Source organism: Piliocolobus tephrosceles, chromosome 15 (assembly GCF_002776525.5).
Source record: "Piliocolobus tephrosceles isolate RC106 chromosome 15, ASM277652v3, whole genome shotgun sequence".
Classification (NCBI taxonomy): domain Eukaryota; kingdom Metazoa; phylum Chordata; class Mammalia; order Primates; family Cercopithecidae; genus Piliocolobus; species Piliocolobus tephrosceles.
Window position 1 is genome coordinate 54,243,311 of NC_045448.1, and position 27,700 is coordinate 54,271,010.

The 27,700-nt window shown below is 38.0% G+C and overlaps 1 protein-coding gene across 2 annotated transcripts in view; it reads right to left on the minus strand.

Annotated features, from left to right (window-relative positions):
• Window positions 1-359: 359 nt before the first annotated feature.
• PSME4 (proteasome activator subunit 4) overlaps window positions 360-27,700 on the minus strand; it is a 103,265-nt gene continuing 75,924 nt past the window's right edge. Inside the window, exons 36-47 of one of the 2 annotated variants that reach the window (XM_023190183.3) lie at window positions 27,270-27,422; window positions 24,964-25,068; window positions 23,651-23,742; window positions 22,824-22,955; window positions 22,236-22,444; window positions 20,640-20,725; window positions 11,524-11,652; window positions 10,233-10,388; window positions 5,583-5,745; window positions 3,052-3,185; window positions 2,424-2,562; window positions 360-1,872 (exon numbers count right to left, since the gene is read on the minus strand). In XM_023190183.3, coding sequence (XP_023045951.1) covers window positions 2,428-2,562; window positions 3,052-3,185; window positions 5,583-5,745; window positions 10,233-10,388; window positions 11,524-11,652; window positions 20,640-20,725; window positions 22,236-22,444; window positions 22,824-22,955; window positions 23,651-23,742; window positions 24,964-25,068; window positions 27,270-27,422 — 1,494 coding nt within the window. In that variant the 3' untranslated portion in view covers window positions 360-1,872; window positions 2,424-2,427. The remainder of the gene's footprint in view (window positions 1,873-2,423; window positions 2,563-3,051; window positions 3,186-5,582; window positions 5,746-10,232; window positions 10,389-11,523; window positions 11,653-20,639; window positions 20,726-22,235; window positions 22,445-22,823; window positions 22,956-23,650; window positions 23,743-24,963; window positions 25,069-27,269; window positions 27,423-27,700) is intronic. The other variant, XM_023190184.3, reaches the window with a different exon arrangement.

A 27,700-nucleotide genomic window follows, 5' to 3' on the forward strand; every position in this document is an offset into this window, starting at 1 on the left:
AAAAAAAAAAAAAAAAAAAAAAAAAAAAAAAATCAATCACTTAGGTCAGCGCTAGGTGAACTTTCTGTGATGATGGAAAAGTTCATCGATGCTATTCAGTGTGGTAACCACTAGCCACATGTGGCTAAAGAGTATTTAAAATATGCCAGTGAGACTGAGGGAATAAATTTTTTATTTAATTAATATAAACACTCAGATGTGGCTAGGAGCTACTGTATTGTACAGGGCAGACCTAGAAAATTTATACTGGTCAGAGGACATACATTTACAGATACAAATCTACGGCTGCAAAAGGAAATCCACAGGAGTCATTGCCTACAGAACTGTCTTCTCCTCTTAATGAAGACAAAAGCCAGGTGTTAAAAACAATCCATTTATTGGGTTTTAAACTAGTTACACAATTGAAATCATTTTGGCACTACTTTATACAGGGATTACGCCTGTGTATGCTGACACTTAAATACTGTACCAGGACCACTGCTGTGCTTAGGTCTGTACTGAGTCATTCAGCATGTAGATACTAAAAATATACTGTAGTGTTCCTTTAAGGAAGACTGTACAGGGTGTGTTGCAAGATGATATTCACCAATTTGTGAATTATTTCAATCTAGAAGATACCTTTCACTCTATAAACTTGTCATAGGCAAACATGTGGTGTTAGCATTGAGAGATGCACACAAAAACGTTACATAAAAGTTCAGACATTCTAATGATAAATGAACTGAAAAAAAGAGAAAAACCCCACATTTCAGTTTTGGTAACAAAGAAAGATAAAGAAAATAATTTAAAAACACAAAAAATGGCATTCAGTGGGCACAAAAGCCCAAAATCACTATAATAAAGAACTACATGTGAATCTTTACAAATTACACAATGATGTGTGTAAAAGGTTGCATCTGTACAAAGTCTTGCCAATGCTATCTCTACAGTTTATACAATCTTTTACATTTATATAACATATTAAACAAATCAATTAAATATCAAGCCTCATTAGTCTCTCAACGATTCTGCAGGCAAAATAAAAAGGGAGAGAGAACAAAATAAAGAAAAAAATTACAAAATTTCCACAAACACAGCAGTCTTCCATTTAGGTGAAGTATAACAATTTTCAGAGGGTCAAAAAATAGTTGTAAAGAATACAGGGAAAAACCAGCCAGTCAGGATTTTTATTGTTGTTGTTGTTTATTTTTAAAATCACACATTGAATACACACAACAATCAGAAATTTCTTCACCAAACCCCCAATTTTTAGCAACTGGCTCTATTCAGCACCAAAAACTCCAGTCTGTGGGAAGTGCACAGACACAGACTTCACTTCTGTGTCTTGGTCGAGCAATCCATCAGGTCATTGGTTAGGTTCAGGACTTGCCCTCTTTTCCTTCCCTCTTCATGGCTCTCCAGACCCAAGGTTCTCAAGGCTTCAGATTTATGACCCACAGCCCTACTACCATCTAAATTCAGCAGCCATTTGGGAAGAATTGAAAATAACTTGAGAAGAATGAAATGACAGGACCTGTGTGACAGATGGGCATTCTCCATTCCAAGTCAACTGTTTCTTAATGAGTTCCGAGACTCTGGTCTTGGATGCCATGATCATACTGGGTAATTATTTCTAGTCTGAGACTTTGTGACTTTGTCAGATGCCTCAAAAAAAAAAAGTGATCAGTATTCTGGAAACACTTCCGGACAAGTTAGGAAATCAAATGGCAACTGAGAAGCTGTGGAACGCACACTAATGAGATCTAACACAGAAACCACCAAAATGATGAGAGCTCAGCAGAGGCAGTTTTAAAACTTGCAGAGAGCCACCACAGATGGTACCTGAGGGTGTGGAATTTTTGATGAAAAGAGCCTGAAGTGAGGACTAGTCATCTGTATCAGGGAGGAAAAAATTTCAATTAGGTAACAGGACAGCCAACTCTAAAAGCCCAATACATGAAATTTTTATTCTTCCTATGCCAGTAGAAAGGCTTCTGGGTGCTCCCTCTTTAACAGAATGGGTGTAAGAATCCAGATGAAATGTTCTCACAACTTTCTAGAACCCAGAGTCCTCAGGGCCACACAAAATGTCCCAGTCCCACCTAGGAGGCAACTAAGAATAAGATTTATTTTCCTTTATCTAACTATTCCCAGGCTACTGACACCACTCATTTACAAAGGTTCAAAAGCTGTCACACATTTTCTCTGCTTTATACCTAAAGCAAGGAGGCACAGAAAAATTCTCATTTCCAATGGCTGTGGCAAAAGCCATGTTTAAAAACAAACAACCCCCACCATCCAACTTTATCTAAACACTGACATCTAAGAATGTCAGCAAAAAGAAAAAAAAAAAAAAAACAATAAATACCTACTTTTCAGTCACCAAACCAACGACATTTGCCTGAGGATGTCACATCTTTAAATTCAGAACTTTTCCGACTTACCTTTCTATGCATAATAGCATGGTGACACAAGAAGATCGGTGAGAACAAGCAGTTGGTCATCAGTGAATTGCTGTTTGTGTTCCTGCCAGTTGTCATGGTGAGTCCTTCGGAAATTGGATAAGGTTTTTTTTACAGTCATCTGTAAAGTAGACAATCCACATATGTTTTAACCTCTCTGGACAACCAGGATCATATGTAGGATATTTTTAGTTAAATTACCATCCCTCTAGACTTCAGATCTCACACAATACCAAATGCTACAAAACCAAAAAGCCGATGAGAAGGACTAAGTCAATGGTCTTTTGAGTTACTAAAAATGCCATCATAATTTCCTATTTAATACTAACTTCCAGTAAAATACTTTGCTGTGCTAGAAAAACAGAAACATAAAACTTATCACAGCTATAGTGACAGTACTTTACTTCCATTGAACTGGGAGGGACAGAAGCTACAATAATTTCCTCACTACCAAAAGATCTCAAATATCCATGGCAGCAAGGTCTCTGTAATGGCAGAGGCAGTAGCTTTATGAAAGCAGTTAGTTCAGAGTGTACAGGAAATTATTATTATGGTTTCTTAGAAAACATCACTGATACTACATGTACAAACTAATAAGGAAGAACTGTACCTCAATAGGCTGAGGATCATTTAGATGTGCACTGAGATTCATGAGGAGCTGGGGCATCCAGGTGGGAACATCATAAGGACTAGAAAGAACACATGCGCCAAGTCCTAGCACCCCAGCATGGCGTTTGACCAACTCTGCAAAGAAAACAGCAACATATGTGCAAATATTTACATGTCTCTAATGCACTTGTGACAGTGAAATAAAATTAGTTTTCAATTGTGTTGTTTTCAATATGTGAATTTCTGCATTTAAAATGAATCTACATGTATACACATCAAAAACTTGATTTTGAGGCTAAACTAAAAATAATACTGTTTTTAAGAATGTGTCAGCCGGGCACGGTGGCTCATACCTGTAATCCCAGCACTTTGGGAGGCCAAGGTGGGAGGATCACTTGAGGCCAGGAATTTGAGACCAGCCAAGGCAACAAAGTGAGAACCTGTCTCTCCAAAAATACATTTTTAAAATTAGCTGGCAGTCAGGCATGGTGGCTCATGCCTATATTCCCAGTACGTTGAGAGGCCAGGGCAGGTGGATCACCTGAGGTCAAGAGTTCAAGACCAGCCTGGCCAACGTGGCGAAACCCCGTCTCTACTAAAAATACAAAAATTAGCTGGGTGTGATGGCATGTGAAGTCACAGATATCCAGAAGCTGAGGCGTGAGAATCATTTGAACCGGGGAAGCAGAGGTTGCAGTGAGCCAAGATCGCACCACTGTACTCCAGCCTGTGCCACAGAGCAAGGCTCCATCTCAAAAAAAAAAAAAACAAAAACAAAACCAAAATTAGCTGGGCATGGCAGTGCATGCCTGTGGTTCCAGCTGGACAAGAGGCTGAGGCAGGAGGATTGCTTGGGCCTGGGAGGTCAAGGCTGCAGTGAGCTATTGTTCAAAACCACTGCACTCCAAGGAGGGCGACAGAGCAAGACCTTATCTCAAAAAAAAAAAAAAAAAAAGAATTTTTTAAGACTTCCATAGTTGTTCATCCATGACAGCATAATTGTACCTAGGCCAGTACAATCCCTGATTCTAAAACAATCTCCAATCAAAATTAGCAGCTTTTTTTTTTTTCTGGATGTGATGACCCTACCCAGAATACATTGATTCATTAGTTAACACATCATGTATGAAGAAGGTCTATTTCTTAAAACAGCGAATTGCAGCATGTCTGTATTCTAAAGGGTCTCTATTCTTTCTGTAGTGCTGTAAGTTAAAGTCGTTTCAAATTCTCAGTTTCTCAGTAAAGGTGTGTGTATTCATGTGTTTTAAAGCATATTACATGTGTATATGTGACACTTGGAAAACGGAGTTGAAGGTAAGGAAAAGAGAATTTGGACTGGTCAAAATTGTAAACAATATCATTTGGTGTAACAAAGACCTAAAAATACTCTGGCACTTTATCATTTAAAAAAATAAGAGTTCTCCGGCCGGTACTGTGGCTCACGTCTGTAATCCCAGTATTCTAGAATGCCCAGGTGGGTGGATCACTTGAGGTCAGGAGTCCAAGACCAGCCTGACCAACATGGTGAAACCCCATCTCTACTAAACATACAAATAATTAGCCGGTGTGGTAGTGCGTGCCTGTAATTCTAGCTACTCAGCTAACAGAGGCATGAGAATTGCCTGAACCCAGGAAGTGGAGGTTTCAGGGGGCCAAGATCATGCCACTGCACTCCAGCCTGGGCGACAGTGGAAGATCCTGTTTCCAAAAGGTATGTATTATAAAATATGCTTACAATATATTATATATAAAACATATATATATATATATATATATATCCCAAAAAGCAAAGATACTAGAATGTACATTGATATTTTATTGGATTCTGTTACTAGGTAACTTTATGACATAATTAAGACACTAATCAGCAGTAAAAGTTTTATATTCTAAGCACTTGCTCTAAATTCAATAAAATGCCTACTTACTATTAATCTTTTCATGTATTGTCTATTAGGATTATAGTTAATGTGGCAAGATGCATCTTTGTAATCACATTTACATTTCTCTTTAAACATGACATAGTAGTCAGATCTTATTCTCGTGTTTAACTTGTGTCTATATTCAACTAGATTGGCAGCTTCTGCAATGACTCTGCACTCTCTCACCAAAGGACTAATGAAGGACCAAACAATCCCCATCTCCAAATCAAAACAAGGCTTGCTTTGTTTAGTTTTTTCTGTCAGTACATCTACATTTAAGTTCTAAATTCCAAAAACAGGTATTTCAGACCCTCCAAAATAACTAATCTGAGTATCTCTTTTATGAAGCTATTCTGGGTGGAGGGTAGACTGATTACAAGAGTTATTAGGTAGCAGTTCTACAGGTTCCTTTGTACTTACCTCAATTTTAGCTTTTCTACATTCCCAAGTCCTGCTTTCTATATGCAAAATTCCTCAAAACTAGGGAAGACTTTTCCCAAAACCTAGCATAGACCTGGGCACATACATACAAGTATTCAATAAATATGAGTAAGCCTGGTCAACCCTCGTTAATTCCCAACAGGATATGAGTGTTTTCTACCAGCAATGTTACCTGCAGAAGGAATGGTATCTCCTACAGAACCAGGGTCTCGCTTTCTTTTCTTAGGTAGTTTTGTTTTGCAAAGTTGCTCAAAATGAATCTGCATAGGACTGTCCATGGTAAGGAAGTTACACTGTAGCAGACCGCTTAAGGTAGTAGCAGCCATTTCTCGAACCTGTAGATATAATTATTTCTATTAGAACTGACATTCTAAGTCTGAGGGAATAATGGAGGATGGGGGTAGTGTGGGAACTGGGGTGAAGACCTTCCCTGAAGTTGCATGCAAATTTTGTGTATGCTCTTTGGCAGTTTCTTAATAGAGATTTCAGCAGATTCTCAGAGTCTGTGGCCTCGTAATGGATAAAAACTATATTAGCGTTATGAGCATAAACTTTTACCTCTTTTAGAAAAATTAAATTTCTCCATCAATTATCTTCCCTACTGATAGCTCTCATCAGGGCTATAACTGTAAAAGCAGTGCCAGAGCCTGACATTAAGATCAAGTTTTCCCAGACTTCATCTCTGAAGGCCACTGCCTTAGATATTTTTGTTAGTAACAAAGCACAGACCAACCTAATTTCTGTAATTGGCATACATCATAGAGACTTATATCCTGTTTAATTCTTATGAATTTTACAGGCTGCTGTCAGATTATAAACACAGTTTATACAAATACTAAATGAAGCGTGTACACAGTTCATTTCAAATTGGAATGGTAACTCAACTTTTGGGGGAAAAAAAGCAGTAAAAAGGCATCGTTTCACATAGAAATCACAAACATTTATGTTTAATGTTCATAATACACAATGATAATTTTAAAAAACAGATGTTTTGCCCTGTTGTATTCCTTCAAAAGCTTTTTCATAAGTTTATCATCATAGTCTGTCGAGTACATAATGTTCTTTCCTGCGTCCATTACACTAGCATATGAAATACATTGTAAAATGTTTTACTGGTTGCACTATTTCCTATAAAGCTTATACGCCATAATTTTTTTTTTTTCTTTTTCTTTTCTTCGAGACGCAGGCTCACTCTGTCGCCCAGGCTGGAGTGCAGTGGCGCGATCTCGGCTCACTGAAAGCTCCACCTCCTGGGTTCACGCCATTCTCCTGCCTCATCCTCCTGAGCAGCTGGGACTGCAGGCACCTGACACCACGGCTAATTTATTTTTTTGTATTTTTAGTAGAGATGGGGTTTCCCCAGGATGGTCTCGATCTCCTGACCTCGTGATCTGCCCACCTCGGCCTCCCAAAGTGTTGGGATTACAGGTGTGAGCCACCGCGCCCGGCCTCCAAAATTTATTTTCATAATTAACTACTGACTAGATTGCTTTCGTATTTTCAGTACTATGCTACAAATATTTGTAATTTGTGTAACTTTTCATATTACAGTATATATTTTCACTCTGTGTTTTTAAGTTTTTAGTTTTTGTAGAACTGGGTCTCACTGTGTTGCCCAGGCTGGTCTCCAACTCCTGGGCTCAAGCAATCCTCCTGCCTTGGCCTCCCAAAGTGCTGGGATTACAGGCGTAAGCCTCCGTGCCTGGCCTGCAGTGTATTTTCTTAGAATAGATTACGAAAATTGGGATTAGTAAATGTAAAGATATAAACAATTTTACTGTTAATTTTATGGCTATTTGTTGCTTTTCAAAAAAGCCAGTGCTAACATATAATGACACAAAACTTAAATGTGAACTACCTGTTATACCTTACACTGCTTTTCATTACTACACATTTTTGTTTTGTGAGGGGAGGAAAACACTAAATTAGGAGTAGGTAAAAATGCCTCATTGTTTCAAGTTTGCATTTTCCTGGTCATTGGGAAGTGTGACTTTTTATTGCTTATAGCATGTAGTGTCATTAAGTGTATACATTATTACAATACCACTACCACTCTAAGTAGTCAGATCTGTGCATGTTTTGATGTGACACCTATTAACTCAAAGGCTTAGAGAGTCATTTCTGCTTCTATTATGTTCCTATAAGTAATATCCAAATCCACTTTCTCCTAATTTATTTTTTAAAATGCGGAAGGGGGCGGGGGTTGGCCGGGCATGGTGGCTCACGCCTGTATCCTAGTACTTTGGGAGGCCGAGGTGGGTGGATCACCTGAGGTCAGGAGTTTGAGACCAGCCTGGCCAACACTGTAAAACCCTGTCTCTACTAAAACTACAAAAATTAGCTGGGTGTGGTGGCAGGTGCCTGTAATCCCACCTACTCGGGAGGCTAAAGCAGGAGAATCACTTGAACCCAGGGGACGGAGGTTGCAGTGAGCTGAGATCACACCAATGCACTCCAGCCTGGGCAAAAAGAGTGAAACTCTGTCTCCAAAAAGTGGGGGAGAAGGTGAGTCTCTTTACTATATCAAAAATATACTGTAATATGAAACATTTTAATTTTTAATTTTTCCCTTACTCTAAATTGCTAACAAATGGTCCCCAACACCTCCAACTGATTTATGCCGTTTTCCAGTGATACGGTCTATTTCTGAGATATATTACTCCAGGGTACATGTCTATAATTAATTAACTTTAAAAAGTGAGGAAAGAATATATTTAGCCTTCTCAGCTAAAAACATACTCTTTTCCTCTATTTCTAATAATTTTCCTTTAAATACAGTAAGGTTCCTTTTTTTTTTTTTTTGAGACAGAGTCTTGCTCTGTCATCCAGGCTGGAGTGCAGTGGCGTGATCTCGGCAAGCTCCACTTCCCAGGTTCACGCCATTCTCCTGCCTCAGCCTTCTGAGTAGCTAGGACCACAGGCGCCCATCACCACACCCAGCTAATTTTTTTTGTATTTTTAGTAGAGACGGGGTTTCACCATGTTAGCCAGAGTGATCTCGATCTCCTGACCTCGTGATCCGCCTCCCAAAGTGCTGGGATTACAGGCGTGAGCCACAGCACCCAGACTAAATACAGTAAGGTTTCTTTAAACAGTTCTCATTTAGATAACATTGTTTCTCCCCATACTATCAACGAATAAAAATTAGCAAATTATTACTGCTTTTTGATACTACATGTTGCTTTAAAAAATGATAGTTTTCATGAACATCATGGTTATGTTTACATAACAGCTATGTTTAAACCTCTATATGGAAGAAAACATAAAAATAACTTATAAGGCCAAGGCGGGTGGATTGCTTGAGCCCAGGAGTTTGAGACCAGCCTGGGCAATATGGCGAAACCCTGCCTCTACAAAAATACAAACAAAGGAATTCGATGTGGTGGCGAGTGCCCACTGGCCCAGCTACTCAGGAGACTGAGGTGGGAGGATCACTTGAGCTCAGGAGGCAGAGGTTGCAGCAAGCCATAATTGTGCCACTGCACTACAGCCTGGACAACAAAGCAAGACTCGGTCTCAAAAAAAAAAAAAAAACAAACACCCCACCATAAAAATGTTCTAAAAGAAGCTCCTAAAAACTACATTTTTAATGCAAGTGGTATAAAAATTAAAGTTAGGAGACAATGACAAGGTTTCAACCTTTCCACTCCTTTATGTTAGCTTTTAAAGAATAAGAAATTAGAAAAAAAAAAAACAAACAAAATCACAGCTGTAAATATTTTAATTGAAGCGTGTTAAGAGTTGTTATAACCAGTCTGTGAGTACTACTGGGACTAGAAAATATCCACTCTCAGAATGTAAGAAATATAAATAGGCTCATTAGGAAGGTAAAGAAATTTCCATTCCTACTTTTCCTGTGAGTAAAATCTATTTTCAACTCTAATAAGTATATAAAATACTGTGAGTACTTTACTATAAGAAAAAACTATAAAGTCCATAAAACAAACAACATTTTCACCAAAAATTCAATTACATTTTCTTCCTTAATACCAACTTAAAAAGTAGTATCTCATACCATATTTACTGCCAACATGCTTCTTACATTAGGCTGTATGGGATAATACATTATCTTTTTGTACAAAACATTAATGCAACCTCACCACAAAGTTATCTTTAATTTCTCTATCAAAGGAAAACAAAAAAAGGACAGCAAACCTATCTTAAATCTACTGGATAGCAGCGTCTATGTGTAGATTTTTACTCCCTTTGAAACTGCCATCGTGCACATTCTCATTAAGTCCTTAAAAATCAGTACAACTAGTAGGACAATTGCAGTTATCATCCCCAATTTCTCATGGTTGAGAAAACTTGGGTTCACAAGTATTATTTGCCCAACTGCAAAGAAAACAGAATGAAAACGTGCCCAATTTTTCTTCCATTTGTATTATAAGGAATCATGATTAGGGTATCAAAATTACTCACATAGGGCTACGTTAAAATTAAATTTACTTTTATTTAATTTTTTTGAGTCAGGGTCTCACTGTGCTGCCCAGGATGAATGCAGTGGTGCAATCACAGTTCACCGCAGGCTCAACCTCCAGGCTAAGCAATGCTCTGACCTCAACTATCTGGAGAGCTGGGACCACAGGCGTACACCATCACATCTAGCTAATTTTGGTACTTTTTGTAGAGACAGTCTTGCTACGTTGTCGAGCCTGGTCTTGAACTCCTGGCATCAAGTGATCTCACTGACTCAGTCTCTCAAAGTGTTGAGGTTATAAATATAAACAATTGCACCTGGCCACAAATACTTATTAAAAAGGGAACCATGATGGTTTCTTTAAATTGACTGAATTCCCATTTTCTATAACTTAAATTTTACCTCTAGTTGTTCGTCCTCCAAAAGACTTATAACCAGCCACCTGATATCTTTAACTGCATCTTCATTGTTTAGGAAAATAAAGAGGTTATAAAATACCATGGTCTGGAGGTAGGTCAGTATTGTGTATCGTGCATGCCAAGAACTGCTTCTTGCTGTCTGTGAATGAGAAATAAACGATAAAGCAGTACTGACGAGAACATGAGGTGACAGATAGTGACATTACATACAAACAATGTAATATTCTAATTTAACTCTATTTTCACAGCTACAGCTAGGACAAGCTCATCTTATATTTCCTTATAAATAAAAGGTTGAATGAGGCCAGGTGCGGTGGCTCATGCCTGTAATCCCAGTACTTTGGAAGGATGAGTGAGGTGGGTGGATCACCTGAGGTCAGGAGTTTGAGATCAGCCTGGCCAACATGGTGAAACCCTGTCTCCACTACAAATACTAAAATTAGCTGACTATGGTGGCAGGCACCTGCAATCCCAGCTACTTGGGAAGCTGAGACAAGAGAATCTCATGAACCTCGGGGGCGGAGGTTGCAGTGAGTAGACATGGTGCCACTGCACTTCAGCCTGGGCAGCAGAGCAAACTCTGTCTCAAAAACAACAACAAAAATACCCATAACAAAGGTAAAAGTCAGTTTCACAAGAGATAATCAGTCATGATTAATGGCTCCTAACTCCTCTGAGGATGGCACATTATTTTACTTTTGGTAGCAGCAGTATGGTCTGGAAAGCAAATGATTAACAACTACTAAATTCTACTACAAAGAAATACCACTGGAGGTTGTTGAAAATATTTTCCAGTGTGTTACCAAATTTAAAATGAAAGCTATGGGAAGATGTCCACTTCTATATAACATGTGTAATGTCTGGGAAAAGCTGACCATATGGTATACTAACAATGCAGGCAGAGAATGTATAGTCAATATAGGTCTCTCTAGAATAGACCAGGTAACAGAAGTGAGCAAAACAAAGGAGAACTGGTAGAAAGGAACCACCATCCCCCTTCCTCATAAGCACTTTTTATCCAAAGCACTTAATAATGAATTAGCTCTCTGCATATTTTTGGCTTGAGTGACTTGCCCAAAGTCACCGAAGGCGGTGGCAGAGCCAGGCACAGAATTTAGGTCCGTTTCTTTGGTCAATATATATGTCTTCTCTTATACTAAAAGAAAATTCAAAACAAAAGCCAGGCGCTGTGTGCACTGCAGCTGACTGTGAAATTCTTAGAATGGTAAACCAAAATTCCAATCAAAAGACATAAATAGTATAAGCACTCTTACTTGTTTTAGCACCTGAAGTACCAAAGGCACTTGATGAGGGTAAAGCAACCCCTGAGACATTAACGATAAACATAACTTTGCATCTCTTTTCAGTTCATCGTAGCTATTGTCATTTTCCACTGGGGCAATCTAAAAAACAATGTAAAAAGGACAAAAAGGGAAAAATAATTGCCAGTAAGTACAAAGGCATCCTACATGAGAGATAATAGATCTTTAAACAATTTTTATGGAAAAGTTCAAACATATAGAGAATAGTAAAATGAACCCCCATGAGCCAATCACCCCTTCAATAATGACAAACTCATAATCTTTTGTTTCTTTTTTTGCTCCACTCTGACTCTCATTCCCCAATAAAATTATTTGAAGCAAATCCCTATTTTATCCTAAATATTTTATTATATTATTTCTAAAAGGTCTCTTAAAAAAGAATCATGTAATGGACATCATCACACATAAAACTTCATTACAGTAATAATATAAAATATGTAGTAGTACTCAGATTTCCCCAATTACCACATTCATGTGTTATTACAACTGGTTTTCTGAAATCAGGTTTAAGATAATGACCATATATTGTACTTACTTTGTATGTTTCATAAATCTCTTTCAATGCATATATTCTCCCTACTATCTTAAAATCCCTTGCTCTGTATTTTTTTTCCTTGAGAAAAAAGGCTGTGTCTGTTGTTTTGTAGTTTCCCCCACTGTGGCCTTCCCTGACTGTAGCCCTGCAGTGGTATTCCTTGGCCCCAGTAAGTCTTATAAATTGGCTATTAGATGTAAAGGTCTGACTTTATTGAAGTTTACTTTTTTGGGCACAACGTAAGTGGCGCTATGTATTTCTTTCATTGATATTTAGTTTTGTCTTTCTGTGATAATCCATTACAAAAAGAGAGATTTGCGAAATGGTCATTCCTTCTTCATTATTAGCTAGAATACTTATATATATATAAAAGTTTTCCCTCATTCCAAATAATGATTTCCCGTCTGTCCTCCAAAAGTAAATAACAATTTTTAAAAGATTATCATTATGAATTCCAACAAATCTGATGGCTATAGCCGCTGTCATTCTTTTTTTTGAGACAGGGTCTTGCTCTGTAGCCCGGGCTGATGTGTAGCGGCACAATCATGGCTCACTGCAGCCTCAACTTCCTGGGGTCGGTGATCCTCCCACCTCAGCCACCTGGGTAGCTAGGACCACAGGTACGCACCACCGTGTCCAGCTAATTTTTTTTTTTTTTTTTGTAGAAACAGACTCTCACTGTGTTGCCCAGTTTGGTCTCAAACTCCTGGGCTTGAACAATCTTCCTGCGTTGGCCTCCCGAAGTGCTGAGATTACAAGCATGAGCCACTGTACCCAGTACCCGTATTTGTTTTCATGAAGAAATCAGGTTTGTCTGGTACCATACTTTGATTATGAATGTATGCTGTTTAATGCCTTAAATTCATTTTAAATATTTTAAAAATACACCCTTGCACATTCAGTAGGGGAAAGTTTTAACAAAGTTTGCTAAGGGACTCTGGGGTGCTAAGTTGGAGGGATCTCATGAGGCCAGCATGGATAACAGAGCAAGATCCTGTCTCTACAAAAAAAAAAAAAAAAAAAAATTAGCTCGGCTTGGTGGCACATGCCTATAGTCCTTGGGAGGCTGAGGTGGGAAGACTGCTTCAGCCCAGGAGTTCAAGGTTACAGTGAGCTATTATCACACCACTGCACTCCAGCCTGGGTGACAGAGTGATAGCCTGTCTCTTAAAAACAATACCGTTTGCTAAGGGAAATTATTTCTATCAAACACTGGACAAACTATCATAGTGAATTAATACACTCAGCTTTAAACTGTTGTTAAAAAAAATTATTCTGACATTTGTTAAAATCGAAAGGAAAACTTTATTCAGAGACATCAGGGGTAAGGGGATTCCTTCTAAACCAACTTAACAGGATTCCTGCAAAAGGCAGAATAGGTTGATCAGATACCAAGGGTGGGGGATTCTTTCTAAACTAAATTAGAGACAGTCTTGCTAAAACTGGACCAAAGACAGACAGGCCAAAGACAGGCCCAAGGATGAGATCTAGTCAGAAGGAGGGCTCACTCGGAGGAGCTGACTTAAGTTTGGTCAAGGAGAGTCTTTGTCATAACGAAGGCATGATTCAGTTCTTTTTTGTTACGAGTATTCAAAGATATTTCATAATGCCAAGTTTTAAATATTTTACCTCAGTTAAATATAATCCTTGGTATTTTAGAATAAAAATTATTACTTTTTGCAAATTAAAACCATACTGAGTTATATGTTTTCACCTGTCCTACTGGGAAAAATCGGGATGTTTAATATCATACTGTAAAAGTGAGTCTCTGAGGAAATAACCAATAAAGAAGGGTGTGGAGCAGCGTCTAGCAAAAGCACATATTCATTTACTTTCTACTGGCAATGTGTGTCTACCCTCCTATCTCAAAGATACACTGGCAAACATAGGAAATGACTACACAAAGATGTACATTGTAGCACTATTTCAAAAGCACAACACTGGAAATAATTCAAATATCTATTGGATATGGAGAGTGTCGGGTTAAATAAACTGTAGTACATCCTTGTAGCTTAGATATCCTATCGTATGAACCATTCCTATTGTTATAAAGTAATCCCTTAAAAATCTCTTCAGAAAACAAGCAAAAGCAAAATGAAATAAGCGAACCTCACTGTTTATCTGGCTGGCAGAGACATACTTAGAGCAGTGACTTTTAAAAACAGCGTAATATATGCTTTGTGGCATGTATAAAAATCAAATTTAGAGTAACTGTCAACAGGAACCAAGAGTTTTCACATGAGAGGTAAAAGATATAAAAATGCAAGTGGTTAAATAAAATCTTAGTAATCCCAAATCTGAATTGAAAATGTCAGTACAAGCTATCTCTCTTTAGAAAATGTGCCCAGAAACACTAACCAACTGAGTAACAGTGAATAATCCCTTGAGCCCGGGAGATTGAGGCTGCAGTGAGCTATGATCGTGCCACTGCACTCCAGCCTGGGTGACAAAAAAAGGAAAAGGAAATAACACTGAACATTAATTATTGAACATCAATTGGTGCGATGTCAGAACACATTATTTTTTAATCCCTGGTATGTGGCCAAAATTACTTTATGAATTTAATTCAATCCCAGTAGGAATTGTGTTTATAAAGGTTTAAAAAAATTACAGAAGTATAAACTTGACAAGGAGATTCAAAACCCTGCCTTGGTGTGGGTGAGGAAGAATATGGTTGAAGTAATTTAACCACATCTCCAAAATGGCAGGACATCCATAGAAAAGTAACTTAAGTTGGAAAATAAAAAATCAGCAGTATAAGGGTATTTCTTTTTTTTTTTTTTTTTTTGAGATGGGGGTCTCGCTCTGTCACCCAGGCTAGAGTGCAGTGGCGCAATCTCGGCTCACTGCAAGCTCCGCCTCCCAGGTTCACGCCATTCTCCTGCCTCAGCCTCCCTAGAAGCTGGGACTACAGGTGCCCGCCACCACGCCCGGCTAATTTTTTTTGTATTTTTAGTAGAGATGGGGTTTCACCGTGTTCACCAAGACGGTCTCGATCTCCTAACCTCGTGATCCGCCCGCCTCGGCCTCCCAAAGTGCTGGGATTACAGGCGTGAGTCACCGCGCCCAGCCAGGGTATTTCTTTAGAGACAAAGAGGTGTGCAAAAGCTTAAAAGTAGTGAACGTGGGCAGGGCAGAGTGGCTCATGCCTGTAATCCCAGCACTTTGGAGACCAAGGTACAAGGATCACTTGAAGCCAGGAGTTTGAGAGCAGCCTAGTTCCAGCTACAAAGACACTGAGGTGGGAGGATCACTTGAGCGCAGGAGTTTGAGGCCATCCTGGACAACATAGTGAGTTATCATCTCTTTAAAAAAAAAAAAAAAAAATGCAGATACATCTCTTTTGCCCAGCAATTTTATACCTAGGAAGTATCCTACAAATATGCTCACATGTGCAAGATACTTAAGAACAGCCAGAGGTTCCATCAACAGAAAACTGGTTAAATTTTTAAATGATGGTACAATTTAGTCATAAAAAGAGGCAATTTTGTGTAATGATATGAAAAGATGGACATGATATACTGAGTTACAAACCAAAATCACTTTGCAGAATTAAGGAATTGTTATTCATAAAACAATTTCACAAACACATTTGTAGGGTATAGCAGAGACACATTCATAGTCAAAGGTATAAAAGGACATACACCAACAAAGTCAGGGTACAAATGGTAAATACTTAACAGTTCACATCTCTAGGCATTACAGGTGGAGTTGTTTTCCTGGTCATTTTATTCACACTCATAGTAAATATGAGGTGATTTACAGTTTGGGTAGTTAACTGTGGTATAAAAAAGAAGATACTCATTTGCTGGCAAGGTCTATTACCACCAGAGTTTAAGATGACTCACTCGTCTGTTGAATCAGCAGTCTCTCCTCCTACCATTATGGAAAAAATGTGTTTTTCTAATGAAGTTAAGACACAATACACTCAAGTACAGCATGGGTGAAAATGTTCTACTAAAAAGAGTAAAATCCTAAAATCCAACAGATAAATTTCACCAGATAGATTATATACTAAACTATGTTAACCAGTAGAAAATGCGGTTCATTTAGTTAGCAAAGGAATTACCTTATATTTTTCTCCTGATTATTGAAAAAAAGTTTTTCTAAAGAAATACCATCAATGTGAGGTGACTGTATCCAATGTACCACAATATCTGTACATTCTTCTCTAAGTTTCACGTATGCAAAACTACAGTGGTGGATTTTGAGGAGCATTTTGAAGTTTGAAACTTAGGATAAAATACCTCTCCTCCCTCCTGACCACCACCATTTGAGCCCTTAATTGTTCCAAATTAAAATTCAGTTAAAGATCAGTAAAATAATAATATAAGTATGTACTTTATGACTGTGCTTTCTGCTTTCCAAGTGTATCATTTCATCCTTCTAACAATTCTATGAGGGATACTGATATTAAACTCACACTCTTTATATAGGAGAGAAGTTCAGAAGCTTGTGCAAGATCACAAAGAAAGCACCTGTCACAGGCAGAATTTTTTTTTTTTTTTTTTAAACTGTCACCCAGGCTAGAGTACAGTGGCCAGATCTGGTTCACTGCAGCCTCTGCCTCCAGGGTTCAAGTGATTCTCCTGCATCAGCCTCCTGCGTAGCTGGGACTACAGGTGTCTGCCACCACGCCTGGCTAATTTTTGTATTTTTAGTAGAGATGGGGTTTCACCATGTTGTTCACGCTGGTCTCAAACTCCTGATCTCAAGTGATCTGCCCACCTTGGCCTTCCAAAGTGCTGGGATTACAGGTGTGAGCCACTGTGCCCAACCTACAGGCAGGATTTTAAACTAGGACTCTATTTACCCGAAAGCCAGGACTTTGTAAGCTATTACTGGTTGGAAAACCTCTTCCTTTAATCTTAAGAGTATGAAGACTCTTAGACTAGAATAGGCAAGTTTATATATAGATATATATAAATATAAATTTAATAAATATATATTTCAAGGATTTTTATGGATATAAAACTGCTTTTTATGGGATAGGATAAAAAAGATTTTTAACAGAACAGCCAATGTACCATGTTTCTTACAACAATGTGTTAGCTGAAGTAGATCCAGCATTTTCACTTCTCGTGATTTATCCTATAAAAAATATGTGCAAAGTGCAAAAGATATATACAAGATGTTCACTGTATCATTAATGAGGAGGAACATGTCTACAGTGCTTACCATGTGCCTGATGCTGCTTTAAGCACTTAGCATATGTAAGTACCCCTTATTCTCTCAATTTAGGATGCAATATCTTTTAATCTTAACTCTTGCTATTTGATAATGGCAACTCAGGAAATGGAAAATGTACATAATTCCTTGTTATCAGACTCAGCTACCCACTCCTCAATTTGGATAATGAGGGACACGTATTAACTCACTTAATCCTTGTAACAGCCTCAGGATGCGTGGTGTTATTACCCCCATTTTACTGATGAGAGGGATAAAGTTCGGAGGGGTTGAATTAGATGCCCATGATTACATAATGAGTTCATGGGCCATGGAGATGAATTTGATCCAGGCAGCCTGGCTCAAAACTTCATGCTATTAATGACTCCACTCACTGCCTCTTGTTGTCTACCTAGGGAACAACTGTGATAAAACCAAAAATCTACTACTAGAGAGCACACTGGATATTAAATTCTATAAGCCACCTAAGGAATAATACAGATATCTACTTACTGACGTGAAAAGGTATATACATTGATTACATTCATAAAAGGGAAGCTGTAGAGCTACTGGCATGACTCTACTGAAAAACAACTATGTAGGAAAATAACATTTGAGGAAATATAAATAAAAATAGAAATATATATAAATAGAAATAATATAAATAAAACTAAGAACAGTGGCTGTTAATTAGTCTTGTCAGTCTATCTTATAGATTTTTTATGAGTATGTGCTGCATTTATAAACTCACAATAATTTTAAGAAAAAAAGATACATATGAGAAAGGTTAATGGTAATGGTAGTTTATGAATATTTCCCTCCAACTTTCTAAGTTTTCTCTCAATAGGCATTTATTTCTTTCTAAAAGGAGAGAAATTAAACTTACACTGTTACTGAAATTTTTCACAAACTTCAAAGTAATGAAACTCATTTTTATTAAATTAGGAATGGGAGACTGAGCACAGTGGCTCATACCTGTAATCCCAGCACTTTGGGAGGCTATTGTGGGAGAACCACTGGAGACCAACCTGGACAACATTAGACCCCACCTGTATAAAATTTTTTGAGAAAATCAGCCAGGCATGGTGGTGTACACCTGTAGTCCCAGCTACTCGAGAGGCTGAGGCAGGAGGATTGCTTGAGCCCAGGAGATTGAGGCTGCAGTGAGCCATGACTGCACCACTGCAGGGAGACTGTCTCAAAAAAAAAAAAAGGGGGGGGGGGGGGGGGGGGGGGCCCAGGTGGTAAGCTGCCATCCGCTGGTCTCTCCTCTGAAATGCATGTTGTTGACCACCCACAATCAGGTAATTTGGGTTTTAAACTTTGGATAGTTGATAATAATCTACTCCTTTAAATGGTTCTAATTTAGATCATATAAGTAAGTTATGAGGCATATGCTAACTGAATCATCTCTATTTGTTGTGTTCTCATCACCCCTAACCTGTGAATGTTGGCTCAATTCTTATACTTTTTTTTTCCCATCTACACCCATTCCCTTGATGATCTCATTCAATTTCATGGTTTTAAATACCATCTATGTTGATGACATTCAAGTTTGTACCACCAGGCTGCACTGCTCCACTGAACTCTGAATGCGTACCCATTATCTTCACTTATAAAAGCATCTTGACTTACAAGTCTTATAAGCATCTGAAATATGTTGGAAAGGAAATTTCTGACCTCCTCGTCAACTCCTTCTGTGCTCCTCTCATGGTTTAGTAAACAGGTTTCTTTTAAACGCCTCTCTTTATCCTCACCCTCTACACATCTGATTTATGTGCAAAATAACTATGATGTGATGCCTTTGTACCTCTGGCCCCATTCATCATGATGGCCTAGGAGATTCTCAACCTCAATATTAGTATATCCAGGTAAAATGTTAGGCTTGTCAATGGTAACTTATATTGCACAGCTTTCTTTCTTTGTTTTTTTTGAGATGGAGTCTCGCTCTGTTGCCAGGCTGGGGTGCAGTGGCGCAATCTCAGTTCACTATACACTATAACCTCCACCTCCCGGGTTCAAGCGAGTCTCCTGCCTCAGCCTCCCAAGTAGCTGGGACTAAAGGCATGTGCCGCCATGCCCAGCTAATTTTTGTATTTCTAGTAGAGACAGGGTTTCACTATGTTGGCCAAGATGGTCTCGATCTCTTGACCTTGTGATCCACCCACCTCGGCCTCCCAAAGTGCTGGGATTACAGGCGTGAGCCACCGCACCCGGCCTCTATCGTACAGCTTTCTAACGACCTAAGTTTTTCATAAACTTCAGGTGAATTCAAATCATTCTTCTACCAACTGCACTCTTACAAACTTGCCTATATTTGTTCTGAATGAAAGAAAAGGGATAGAACCCCAGCTATCCTAACAATCATTGCACATTATGAATTTATGAATGTTCTCTATCTGCTTGGTATGTGACAGAGGAAAAACATTTAAGTACTAGGTAGACAAATCCTACATACACCAAAGACCTATAGGTAAGAAGGACTTATACACTAGCAGCTACTGTCTGCTTTTATACCCCAAAAGATCCCAGGGATATTCCTGGGTATCATCCTCTGCATAGCATTCTTAAAATATTTTAGTAGTTCAATCTTTGAAAGTTACTGGTACAGTTATCTGTTTGAAATTTCCTAAAAACAAAGTATATTATAGCAAATCAAAAGTTTAGCATACCATTTGTTTATCAACAATAGTAAGGGCTCTCCTCCTTGGATAATAATAACTGTACTGATGAATAATGTCAAAAAGTGGTGATGTTTATGCCAAGCCTTTCAAATGTATAATTAACACTGTTTTCCTAACCACAGTCAACCATATCATTATTGCAAACTATGATTTTTGGAAACTAATGACTCAACCTGTGACCTTAGTTCTACTAACTGCATCCCCTGAGTAGATGATTAGATAAAACCTCCTCAAACCATGCCTTTCATTAACAAAATGTCATTATATGATACCAGAGGCAAATGATTTCCTGCAGATATTTGTTAAAAACAGTTATAGGGCCCTTTAACATTGCAAAATAAACAAAATATACTGAACACTTTCGTTTGTAGATTATATTAGTAAAGAAGTCGGAAATGGCTATATTAAAAAATTTCTTTGTAGCTTTTCTTTTAGCTATTAATAGTCCCTCTAATCTATTATTACTGAGAAATTAGCTACCAGGTAAAACAATATGCTGTTAAAATTTCATGTAGCTGTCAAAGTCCTGCTATCACCTAATACTAAAAACACAATTTCAACAAATATTAAACCACTATCACCTAATGATTTTTCTGTGACCATTTTACTTTTTGGAGTTCCAACCAAAATTCATACACTGTCTGAAGAAAGGATATGCATTCTTAATTTCAGCAAAACCTTACCTTAAAAAACAAAGGTAGAAGCTGAAGTTGTTCTGTGACTGCTGTAGAAAAGGATCTTCCTGCACTTGCCATCAGCCATTTCAATACTATTTTGAAAACAAAGATGCAGAGTAAGTATTTGCTATTCATTTACAGACCACAAAGTAGAACAATACTGTAATGTTAGTGTCAGCCACTCCAACAGCTCTTCAATGTTATGAAAGAGATCATCTATGTTACTTCATAAATTAGACACTTACTGAGAAGCAGTGTAACAGCACCCAAAATAAAATTTAAAACTTTTATGCATAAAAAGATACTATCCAGAGAGTAGAAAGACAACCCACAAGAGAAAATACTTCTAAATTGTGTATCTGATAAGGCACTGATATTAGAATAAATAAAGAACTAAAACTCAAAAACAACCAAACAATCTAATTCAGAAATGGACTGGGTAAATTGGCTCATGCCTGTAATTCCAGCACTTCTGGAGGCCAAGGCAAGAGGATCCCTTGAGCTCAGGAGTTCAAGACCAGCCTGAGCAACATACGGAGACCCTCGTCTCTGGAAAATATTTAAAAATTAGCTGAGTGTGGTGGTGGTGCACACCTGTAGTCCCAGCTACTCAGGAGGCTGAGGTGGGAGGATCTCTTGAGTCCTGGAGGTTGAGGCTGCAGCGAGCAGCCTGGATAACAGGGTGAAAGGTAGCAGAGGGGTGGGTAATGAATGACATGAGTAAATATTTCTCCAAACAAGAAATACAAATGGCTTATAAAGATTCTTGAAATATCAGTAATCATTAGGGAAATGCAAACCAAAATACCTCTTCGTACCCACTCAGATGGCTGTACTTTAAAAAATTATACCACAAGACACTTCTTCATACCCACTAAGATGGCTATACTTTAAAAAAGCAAGCGAACAGAAAACAAGTGGTGAGAACACGGAACCCTTGTGCATTTGCTGACTGGAATGTAAAATGGTGCAGCTGCCGTGGAGAAGAGTCTGGCAGCTCTTCAAAAACTTAAGCACAGGAATACTACATGGTCTCACAATTCCACTTCTAGGTGTATACCCTGAAGAACTGCAAGCAAGCACTCAAACAGGTACTTATACAAACATCAATGTTCACAGCAGCATTAGTCACAATAGCCAAAGGTGGAAACAACCCAAATATCCAGCAAACAGATGAATGACACAACATGAATCAGAAATTCATTCATTCAACTTGAAAATACTATGTAACATGAAATAAGCCAGACATAAAAAAGACTTATGATTCAACTTATATGACCTACCTAGAGTGGGCAAATTCAGAGATGGAAAGTAGACAGTGGTTACAAAGGATGTGGGGAGGGAAAATGAGGAGCTGTTGTTAAAGGGTACAGAGCTTCAGTTTCGTATGGTGAAGAGAATTCCAGAGATAAATGGTCGTGATGGTTGCACAAGGGTGTGAATGTAGCTTAATGCCACTGAACTGCACATTTAAAAATGGTTAAAACAGTAAATTTTTCATTATGCCTATTTTACCACAATAAAAAAAGAGGTGGGAAAAAACTTCACAGGATAATCGAGTAAATGTTTTCAAATGAGTTTCTACTAATTTTATCCACTCACTGGTTTTCAAGAGTTTAATGCCCTGAGTTCGTTCATCTTCTTCACCAATTCCATTTTCTTCCATAACATGGTTCTGAATTTCTTCATCCACATCCATGAGAGGTTTCAATTTCTCCAGAATTCGAGCAGTAAACTCAGGGACATGAGGCGATGTGGTTGGTGCGGTATTTGGCAAAGAAACATCAATCATGAATATGTAGGTCAGCACGCTGCAAAATAAAATACTTCAGAGAGGAAGAGGTACCACATTACCAGTAAAAACGAGGTTCAAAAGTTAGGACCCAATCAAAGTAAACTGTCCCCAGACAATTCCTGGAGTGGGTCTTAGATTATGCCTGTGTGTAAAAGAAGCCTTATAATTAAGAGGTATTGAAACTGAAGTGTTGTGACTGCTCATCTTTGGCTTCGGAGAACGCTGCTGTCCTAGTTTACATTCAGTGTTTATCTTGGTTCCCAAGACACAATAGCAAACAATCTGAGAAAGACACCATGAAACCCACTGACAACATAACCAGCATGTATTATTAGCTATTACAATTTAAAAAACAAAGCACTCGAGAGGTATACCACAGAGAAAACAGTACCTACCTTCCTATTCTTTCTCTGACATTTTTGTAAACCTGGGTGAGTTTAGGCTCCAGGTACTTCAGTAGTCTGTGCAATAGTTCAGGCACTCTCCATTCTTGCTGGGCAAGGCCACCTTGTAGTACATAAAGTCGACTAAAATTAAAGCATCGCAGTGTTATATTGGATACCCTTTCTGCCTTTACATATTGACAGTAGGGACAGACAATGTCTGTATTTCACTTAAAACTTTTTCATTTTCTCACCTAATAAATACTACAATATCCACAATTCAAAATAGCCTCTTTATGAAGATTTTATTTTTCCTCCATCATTTTCTCTGTATTTGCATTTCATCTCCACTACTAGACAACTGAAAGAAATACTGACTTCAGAATACTCACCGAGTAATATTTAAACATCAGAATTCAAGTTTTCTCATTAATTAAGTACTACTTCTTTTGAACGAAATTATCCATATTTCTATTGTCTAACTTTCTACAGCACCATATGCCCCAACCAAGGCAGTTTTTCCTTAAAATGATTACTCTCTCTTTGTATCTTTTTAACAGGAAAAAGTGAAAAATAAGATGTGATGAAGACACAAAAGCAAAGAACACAATTCCAATAAAAGATCTGAGAGCAAAGAATGCTGACTCTAATTTGTGTTTAAATTGCTCAGGTTGCCTACATCTCACTTACTTATCCAACTAATAAATAACTCTTATTAAGTATCACATATTGTATGGAACCAGATCACAACACCTTCCAGAAGAAAGTAATTACTTCATCTAGACTTCAGAAGTATAGACCATTCTATAAACACCTCATAGGTTTTTTTAAAAATTTACCATGCATCTACAAAGGATCCTCCTTCACCACTCAATGGTGATTCCAACAGCAGTTCAAAAAGCCAATGAAGTTTCCGGGGATCTCTGCTTTCCTGTGTTTAAAATATGATGTAACAGTTAACAGGGGACCTACAATTCTATAAATAAATCATATTGTTATTTTATTTAATTTTGTTTTTGAGGCTAGGTCTAACTCTTGCCCAGGCTGGAGTGAAGTAGTGTGATTACCTCCCAGGCTCAAGTAATCCACCTGCCTCGGCCTCTAAAGTAGCTGGGACCACAGGCACGTGCCACTATGCTTTGCTGATTTTTTATTTTTTGTAGAGACAGAATCTCCCTACGTTGCCCAGGCTGGTCTCCAAATCCTGGCTCCAAGCAATCTTCCTGCCTCAGCTTCCCAAAGTTCTGTGATTAAAGGTGAGGGCCAGTGCACCAGCCATATTCAATTATTTTAGAAATACTAAAAACATATATAAGTACAGTCACCCCCCCACCCCTTGGTATCTGTGGTGGATTGGTTCCAGAACTCCCTTAGGATAGGATACCAAAATCCACAGATGCTCAAGTCTCTTATGAAAATGGTGTAGAATTTACATATAACTTATGCACATCCTCGTGTACACTTTAAATCTTCTCTAGAGTATTTGTAATACCTAATACAATGTACATGCTATGTAAATAGTGGTTATACTGTATTGTTTAGGGAATAATGACAAGAAAAAAAAATCTGAACAGGTTCACTATAGACACAACCATCCCCCACCCTTCCAAAATATTCTCCATCTCCTCAGGTTGGCTGAAACAACAGATGTGGAACTTATGGCTATGGAGGGCTGACTGTATAGAAGAAGAAAATCAAACTAAAACTGACAGATGACTCAGATTCAAATGTGACGATCATAGTTCAAGTTAACAGTGAGAAAACTGTTGTTAGCTAAATGGATTATCTTAAAGTACACAAGCTATGGACATATCTGGTATAAAAAATAATACCTTAACTTTGTATTATGTGGCTTTTACTATATGTAAGTGACATTTCCAAATACATGATTGTCACTTAATTTTAAAATGCATTACTACAGCAGAGAAGATAAAATAATCACTTGAGTCACCTCTCAAGACTTATTTGAAAGGCTGAATAGAGCCATCTCCAATTACGTAAGATGACAAAAGTATGAACAAATTTTCAAGATTCAAGAAGTGAGTTACTTCACTTAGAATAATAGTCTCTAATCCCATGGAAATAGAAAACAGAGACAGTATCAAACAGTTTGAATACACGAGTTAGACAAAGAAAGATGTAGGGTACTTACACAAGATGTTGCTATACAAGCTCCCCAGTCATTATAAGTTTCTACGGTAATGTTGGACAGTGCTGTTCTAAGCAGAGGGCACAGAAGCTCCCACAGCTTCTCCACCTACTCAAAACAAAATATATGGGTAAGAGTTAATGACACTCTGAACATTTTTCTCCAAATATCTTTACCTGGAAATGTACACACATATAAATACATCATTCAAATTATTTTTGAGACATGGTCTCACGCTATTGCCCAGGCTGGAGTGCAGTGGCACGATCATACCTTGATGCAGCCTTAAGTTTGTGAGCTCAAGTGATCCACTCACTTCAGCCTTCCAAGGAGCATGGACTATAGGTGTGTGCCACTATGCCTGGCATTTTTTTTTTTTACTTTTTGTAAAAACAGGATCTTGCTATGTCGCCCCAGGTGGTCTTGAACTCCTAGCCTCAAGCAATCCTGTCACCCTGACCTCCCAAAGTGCTGGAATTATAGGCATGAGCTAGCATGCCTGGCCCCAATTATTTTTTAGAGCACCCAATTAATCCAGGAAAGTACCTTACTACATTATCATCATACATATCCAGATATAGGTGAAATGTTTCCCAAAAAATATTCAGAAAAGAGTAAATACTTTGTATGGCTCTTTAAAAAAAATCTCTTGGCTGAGTGCAGTGGGTCATACCTGTAATCCCAGAACTTTGGGAGGCCAAGGCAGGGGGATCACTTGAGATCAGGAGTTTAAGACCAGCCTGGCCACAGGGCAAAACCACGTCTCTACTAAAAATACAAAAATTAGCTGAGCGTGGTGGCACATGTCTGTAATCCCAACTACTCGGGAGGCTGAGGCAGGAGAATCGCTTGAACCTGGGAGGCAGAGGTTGCAGTGAGCCAAGATCATCCCACCGCACTCCAGCCTAAGCAACACAGCGAGACTCCGTCTCAAAAAACAAAACAAAACAAAACAAATCTCTCATATGACTGATAAGTGTTCTTAAAAATCTTGTATAATAGTATACTAGGCTGAAACAAAACCTCAATCAAATTTTCCATGTTTCTCAAGATCATTTGATTAAATCTTAAAGTAGAGGCAATGAATGACATTTTAATTTAATTTAGTAATTAGTCTGAGATATAATCTTCAAATTCCAAGTCTTGGATAAACAGTCCTTAAAAACACGTACAGTTGTACAGAGACTGCATTTACACACATAGATTTTCTCATAGGTTAATGAGCATACAAATCACTTGAGGTCTTAAAATGCAGACTGATTCATCTCAAGTGGGCCTGAGATCTTACTTTCCTAAAATGCTCCCAAGTGCCACCTCTGCTGCAGGTCCATGGACTGTACCTTAGCTAAAAAGGACATACCTTGATTTCATCATTACACACTGTGTGCATGTATCAAAATATCACATGTACCCCATAAACATGAACAGCTACTGTTATCAATTTTTTAAGTTTCTAAAAGAATGAATGAAGGCCAGGCACAGTAGCTCACACCTGTAATCCCAGCACTTTGGGAGGCCAAGGTAGGCAGAGTTCAAGAGCCAGGAGTTTTATGTTTTACAAAACAGGTAACTCAAGAGTGGCTTTAGTAACATAACAGAAGACAAGACCACATGTGACATTTTAAAATAAAATTGTTTCTTGTAAGCAAAAGTGTTTGCAGTCCTCCTAAAAGTTGACCAAAAAACCCTATTTGTGTCTTCTTTTCGACAAAACAGTGATCTACCTTATGTTCAGGTAGTCCTGACATTTGACCAGGTTATTTTTAGTCTGGTACATTTTGCTAACAAACTAACCTTAAAGGCAGGTGTATGAAAACTACATCGTATAATTAAAAAGAGGGATACTCTAAAAGGGAGAGTCAAACTCCAACTGTTTAGAAGACTAGGCAAGTAATATAAATGATAAGGAGGCTAAGAGAAAGGACTTAACAAGAAGCTGGAATGGCTTAATGGAGAAAAGTGCACATGCACCATCAGCAGAGTGACACAGTGCACTAATGTAGGACCAGTGTTCCAGGATCTTCCTCTTTTTCAAGAAACTGGAATTCTTCTTCTTCTTCTTTTTTTTTCTTTTTTTGAATTTTTTCCACCAATGTGGGTAAATATTTCAAAAATTTAAAGATAGTAAATGTTCTTAGAGACAATTAGGCTGTAATCTGTAATCAAAAGCAATGTCTACATATCGGCATATTTCCTATCACTGAACATTTCATATTTTAATTATCAGTATCTAATGTGTTGGAAATTGCCACCAAAATGGGTAACATAGCTTTAACTGGAAATGTTCTGTAGAAATATTAACACATCACCTTTTCAAATGTCCAATGTTTAGAACCTCTGATTAAACCAGCTATAATTTCTGCAACACATCGCTGGGTGCTTTCATGTGAATCTGCAACCAAACGTTCTAAATGCGGCTTCAGAACTGGCAGGAAGGCATCATCAAAATTCCTGAATATACCCTATAAAAACAAAGACAGTTCTTCAGTACTCAAATGGCTAACATCTCAATTATAATTATGCTTGTAATTATTCTGTACATTACTAATGTGCTTAAAAACTCCAAGCGCACTCCCCTTTAGAACTGCTTTAACAATTCCGGTAAGTTAAAATGGTAAGAATATTGTCATTTTAAATATCACATTGAAATGTAACCAATGAAATAAACATTAATAATCTTTCTAAGTATCACACCTCAAAAAAAGCAACTAAACATAAAAAACACATATAATTTTGGTTA